This window comes from Seriola lalandi, unplaced genomic scaffold (assembly GCF_002814215.2).
Source record: "Seriola lalandi dorsalis isolate HSWRI2012SDOR001 ecotype SW California unplaced genomic scaffold, Sedor1 jcf7180002053800, whole genome shotgun sequence".
NCBI lineage: Eukaryota > Metazoa > Chordata > Actinopteri > Carangiformes > Carangidae > Seriola > Seriola lalandi.
In genome coordinates, this window is record NW_019524353.1 from 8,103 (window position 1) to 14,412 (window position 6,310).

General features: G+C 47.4%; 1 protein-coding gene across 1 annotated transcript; it reads left to right on the plus strand.

Annotated features, from left to right (window-relative positions):
• ptf1a (pancreas associated transcription factor 1a) lies at nt 1–955 on the plus strand (the record flags this gene model as incomplete). Its single annotated transcript, XM_023401882.2, has 2 exons — nt 1–586; nt 753–955. Coding segments are annotated over 2 exons (789 nt in total), but the record flags the coding sequence as incomplete, so codon positions are not given.
• Nucleotides 956–6,310: the final 5,355 nt, after the last annotated feature.

Consider the following 6,310-nt stretch of genomic DNA (forward strand, 5'->3'; position numbering starts at 1 on the left):
GACTCGTTCTCCTCCCCTCCCTACTTCGACGATGACGAGTTTTTCACCGACCAGTCCTCGCGGGACGGACACTTGGACACTGATGACTTTCTGGACGACGACGTGGACTTCCTCACCAGTCACTTCCAAGACTACTACTGCAAAGACGGCGACGGCAGAGCGGCGCCGCACGACGCAGACTACGACATCGGCGACTTGTCCTTCTCCTCCTCCTCCTCCACCTTCTCCTACGGCTGCGCCGACAGCACCCCGGACCTGTCCCCGCGTACGGGCCACCACGGCGGGCCGCTGCTGAAGCGCAGGAGGCGGATGAGGTCCGAGATGGAGATGCAGCAGCTGAGGCAGGCGGCCAACGTGCGCGAGCGGCGGCGGATGCAGTCCATCAACGACGCGTTCGAGGGGCTGCGCTCCCACATCCCCACCCTGCCCTACGAGAAGAGGCTGTCCAAGGTGGACACGCTGCGGCTCGCGATCGGCTACATCAACTTCCTGGCCGAGCTCGTGCAGTCCGACCTGCCCATCAGAAACTCCAGCAGCGAGATGCACGCGCAGCCCAAGAAGGTCATCATCTGTCACAGAGGAACAAGTAGGTCCACTTCAGATCATTCCGCCACATTCAGACTTTATTATAGAGCATGTAATCCAGGATCTTCACACAGTCCGGGTCCACACATAAACTACTGACAGTGATGATGATGATGATGATGAAAATAAAAGATATTAATGTTCTCCTCCTCTTCCTCCCTCCCCAGGGTCTCCCTCTCCCAGCGACCCGGACTACGGCCTGCCCCCGCTGGCCGGTCACTCTCTGTCCTGGTCGGATGAGAAGCAGCTCCGGGAGCAGAACATCATCCGCACCGCCAAGGTCTGGACTCCGGAGGACCCCCGGAAACTGCACAACAAATCTGGCATCACGGACATTGAAAACGAGCCTCCTTTCGGCCTCGTGGCCTGAAGACCAGAGTCCTCCTGCGGACTCGTCCTGTAGGACGCACAGTGTGAAGACCGCGATGCGGATCAAACCTCCCGTGTGTCTACGTGCACTTGAAACTGTGAACACCACGTGATCTGACTCGTTGTAAATAGTTTTATCATGTTGATAATTTTATTTTTTGTAATTCAGGCAACTGGCAATCATGTATTTATTTTTTCACAAGTGATAATATATGTTTTAATTTAACTGCAATGAACCAGAGAAAAAGTTATTTTTATATTGTTGTAAAATGATTTATATTTATATAGATTACAATCTGATAATAAAAGCACCTACAACTTCACTTCTTTATGTGTGTGTTTCCTCTATAGAGGCCTATCTGTTAACTTTCACAATCAGAATAATTCATTTATAACAAACAGATATATTCAATTAATTTAAATTCAATGAAATTTATTTAATTTTTTATATAAAAGGCACATAGTGTAGAAAATTAAAAACACAAATACACAAGTGCAAAACAAACTGCATGAAGAAAAAACAAAACAATGAAACATCAGAGAAAAAGAGAAAATTAAGAAAACCTGTAAATTATAATGAGTATTTGACAAGTGAAAATAAATACTGTACATATAAATAACTGATTATATATATATATTTTATATATAAATAAATGTCCCACTTATTCTGAAATTTCCAGTGAGTGAACCTCTACAATTGTGTGTGTATATTACACACACACATATACATATATATACACACACATGTATATAGCTTATATAAATATATAGGCCATATGTGTGTATATATATATACATATACAGACACACACACAGTATAAAGAGGTTCACTCAGTTTCAGAGTAAGTGGGACCTTTAGTAACTGTTATGTTGCTGAGGGAGCTCTATGTTCTGGCTGAAAGCTCCTGTTGCTTTTATGGATGAATGTGAACACGTGAGTTTTTTTTTTGGCTAAATTTAAACATATCTGACATATTAACATAATAAACAGAAACATAACTGAACTTTTCTGTTTGCGTTTGTTCCAGTTCATCTGCAGCTTTTCATTCTCATGATGAATAAATCAGTTGAAAACGTGACTTTGTTTAACGTCACTCATCATAAACGTCTATAAATTACACATATTAATTAAGCCTTAATACTGACATCATGTTATTCCGGTGAGCACGCGCACGTTACCTTCAGCAGCGCGCGGCCTCTGCACAGACGAGACTCCAACAGTGAGACTGAGACAGAACCAGAGAGGAAGCTGACAGTTAACTCGCACTAATCACGCCTAATATTGTGACATAAATATGCAAATGAGATGCTAATGAGAAGCCAGCGTATACTCACAGCAGCTGAAGGTGTTGGAGCGCGGGGCGGCCTGCAGCGGGATGGTGGGAGGCTGTTGAATGCCGCTCTGTGCTGCCAGGTGCTGCCGGGACAGATTTTCCCGTGGTAGCGGCATCCATCCCTCCAACATGTGTCCCCGCGGCCTCCTCCTCTGCGGCCGCCCCCACGCCACCGACACTCCGCTGCGTCCTATATGAACCATGGTGGACTCGGGGAGCTGCAAACACAAGGCGGGAGCGACGCGCGGAGGACGGAGAGTTTGGATTAAAACGCTGCAGCATCACAGGTGGGTGCTCTGACGTCTCTGTGCGTCCTGACTCTGATCAGATGATTTCACTGTTCACACAGAAACCTGGAGTCTAGGCTCGTCAGGGTGAGACATTCCTGTCCTGCAGGGAGAGCTACTCTTCCCTCTCACTCCGCTTCTCATTACCCGCGCGTCAGGAGCATGTAATCCTATTACAGCCATTAGAAAGTCAAATGTTAGCCAGTGAATGCTGCGCTGCTTCGTCTCTTTGGCAGCGGGGCCGCCGCTCTGTGAGCCGGGGTTAAAACACTGGTAGCTTTGTGGAAGTCTCGCACCTTCTCGCCTTTTGTGTGGTTTGATGGTTTTTAGAGCGCGGGCCGCTCCGCGCCTCTCCACGGCCTTTGGTGCGGTCGCAGCCAAGCGGAAGGGACAGGCTGAAATATTCCCGGCTATCTTGTCACTGGGCTCCGGGGCTTGGCACGGCTTAAAAGGACGCGAGCATTTTACTGTGTGACAGGTTTTATTTCCTTCAGCGCTCAGCGGGACTGGACACTATGGGCCACGTCAAGCGCTCATTTGGTTTAGAAAGGCCTGATTCACCACAGACTCTCATACCTACAGCCCTGACCCAGTGTGTGTGTGTGTGTGTGTGTGTGTGTGTGTGTGTGTGTGTGTGTGTATAAACGTGCCTATTCTTTCTGACTTTACTCTCTGCTGTGAGAATAAAATCTGGTTAATGACAGTAAAATAAATGGAAGTTAAATTCTCTCAGATTCAGATTAAAGTCGTTTGTTTTAAACTTCAGAGTAAAAACAAACTTTAATTATTATTTTTTTTAAATGAAACTTTATCAGTATCTGCCTTTGTTCACACAGAGATTTCACTCTGGCTCTGGACTGAAGAGCTCAGTGTTAATATTATATATAATATATATTTATAGTGATGGCTGCTGTTTGTGTGTCATTCATAAACTCATGATGCTGATTCAGACTCTAAAATCAATCTTTCAAAATGTGTTTATTTATTTTTAACACTTTAGCTCCCCTGTGCTGCAGTATTGATTGATTATTGAGATATTGATATACATATTTTTAATCACTGAACAACAAAGTTTCTTCAACATTTAAATAATGTGGCGGAAGAAAAATCTAAATACAGCGAAGTACAAACAGTGAAAGTCCTGCATGAAAAATTCTACTGAAGTAAAAGTATCAGCAGAAAAAAATGCAGATAAGGTATTAAACTGACTGATATGTGATTATTTGTGACGTCATCAATACTGAAGCAACAGTGAGTCAGCAGCTTGTTGCTGTGGCAGCTGGTTAAATAAACAGGGACACGGATAAATGTGAGGTGTCGTCACGTGATTCATGAGAGAGTAAGAATTAGAAAGAATAAAAGTGTTTCTCTGATCTTTGATTACTGATCAGATATTGGATCATCTCATCGACACGTGAGTTCAGAGGTGAATGTGTTCCTGTCTCACGTGAACTGTGACCTGACTCACGCTCAGCTGTTTTACCTCGTCACATTCATGTGGCTGAATGTGACGGTGTAGCTGTTGTATTTAACATGTAATGATATAATAATTGACATGATGACGTGGTTTTACTAACTGCGGTGCGTCAGTGGTTCTGCTCCCTCCGCTGCAGGCTGAGCACGCGCTGCTGTTTGGTTTTCACTGCACGGCTCATTCAGTCTCTGCTGAAGGTCACCTGATGTCTTCAGGTCACACAGGGCACTCCGGCACTTTTACGCACCGGGGGTGGGGGAGGATGGGGATGGGGATGGGGGGGCTTTAATGTGTGACTCGTTTGGCTGAATTAGGAGAAATATAAAGAGAAGAGGACTTCCGGTGCAGAACACGGTGAAGCGGCAGAGAACAAGGAAACAGTAGCGACAGTAATCCGGTCCATACTCGGGCCACATGCAGACTTTCATCTGGCCCAGTTTAGTCCCGGTTCCACGGCCTGGATCTGGCCCATATGATCCACATCTGGAACCTGCACACACACAAAATCAACACCAAAGGATAACAGCTGCACTCTGCCCAGGTGTGGAAGTGTATTGGCCAGACTTGGGCCGAGCACCAGGGCACGTGTTGGGCCAGAGGTTTCCTGTAGCGGTCTCCGGGTGATGTGATCCGATCTCAGCCCGCGGACTCATCGTGACTCACCCCTGACTCCTGTCTGTGCAGCCGGGCATCAGCGCGCCAGCCCCGGTTCACACTCTCAGCTCCAGCCGCTGGCGGCCAACAGGTGTCCGCAGAGGAGGAAGCAGGGGGGGAGACGTGTCATGTGTCGGGGAGAGGAGAGGAGGAAGCCGCGCGCTCTTTTCTTTCACGCGTGACCTTCCAATCTAAATTACATCTTTATGAGCGCTTCCTTGTCCCCGCTGGAGCAGCTCGGCCTGCACCGTGTTCTCCGGGAGATGCACCTGGTAGCTCGAACGTAGTCTCTTTTCATGTCCTTGCGCCTGAGTCCCTGGACAGCAGCTGCCTGGGAGCAAAGCAAAGAGAGGCCCTTGCAGTGTCTTCGAGACGGGTTGGCACCGTTTTCCACGTCTTTAATGTTCCATCAGCCTTTGTCCAGGACACAATATGGCAACTGTAAAGCATGACGTTTTGCAATAATAAAACACATTTTCAATGATGTGACACCGGGCTGAAAGAGCAGCGCGGGCCAGCCAGGCTAAACACGTCCCTGCGTTTGTTTTGTGCGCCCCCAGCCAATTAACAGCGAGGTCTTTTCGCCGCGCCTTGATAAGCCAATTAAATTTATGTCTTGTATTTTTTTCAAGGAGAGAAAGGAGGTGGATTTGGTGTGTTCTCCTCCTCGGAAAGGCGATTTTCTAGCCCCATCACCTGGCGCTTTCTCCACAAGAGAGCAAACTGTCCCGGGTGCCCCCGGAACCATACGGCTCTCATCGCCCCGCACCATTGTTTCCTGCGTTGATCACTCATTACCGGGATTTAACAATCCGCTGTCTGCTGCGTTTTGTGTCATATTTTCATCCGCAAGATTAAGCAGATGCTGCGATTGTAAAATCCAAAGTGTAGGGCTACTCAAGGCTGAAAGAGAGACGAGCACTCGGTGGCGAGCAAGGGAGAGAAAAGAGCTTTGGGCACATCTTCAGAGGAATAAAACATTTAGGAGCCATAAACAGACTTCAACCTGCTCTATTTCAGCCTTTGTGTTGTTTGTGAATAATTAATGTTAATAGGGACAGGTTTGTATACTTTGAATGCGGGACCACAGGTGCGGAGTGACAGGATGAATAACCGGCCCTGATTTTTGCCAAAGCTCGAGGGCTCTTGTCCGGGGTCTCCAAGCTGATGGAAAATATTGTCATGTCTTTGATTCGCAGCATTACTTTCACCGAGAACAAAGCCGGGTGATGAAAAGCTTATGTTGGAGTGAAACGGGCGATGACGGTGGCCGCTTCAGACTCCTGAAAGAAAGAGAAAGGGGCCGAGTCAATGGCAACGCGCGCTTCTGGTTTTGTGCGCAAGTGCTCCATCTAACTCAAATAAAGGAGCCTTTCCAACTTTTAAAGGAACACTTTTTACCTTTAATAAAGGCTGCACGGCTGTAGCCATTAAGCATATGGTACTAAGGCTGCTCCTTTGTCCCCGTGGAGCCCTTGAGATACTAACTTGTGTTCTTTCCGGGATATTTAACTTCTCAAAAGCTCCAACTTTATGCGCCGGCAGCAAGTGGCTCCGGGGCGCACGAGCAGCCTCCCCCATTGAGGGAGTCGGGGCGGCTGCGTCAC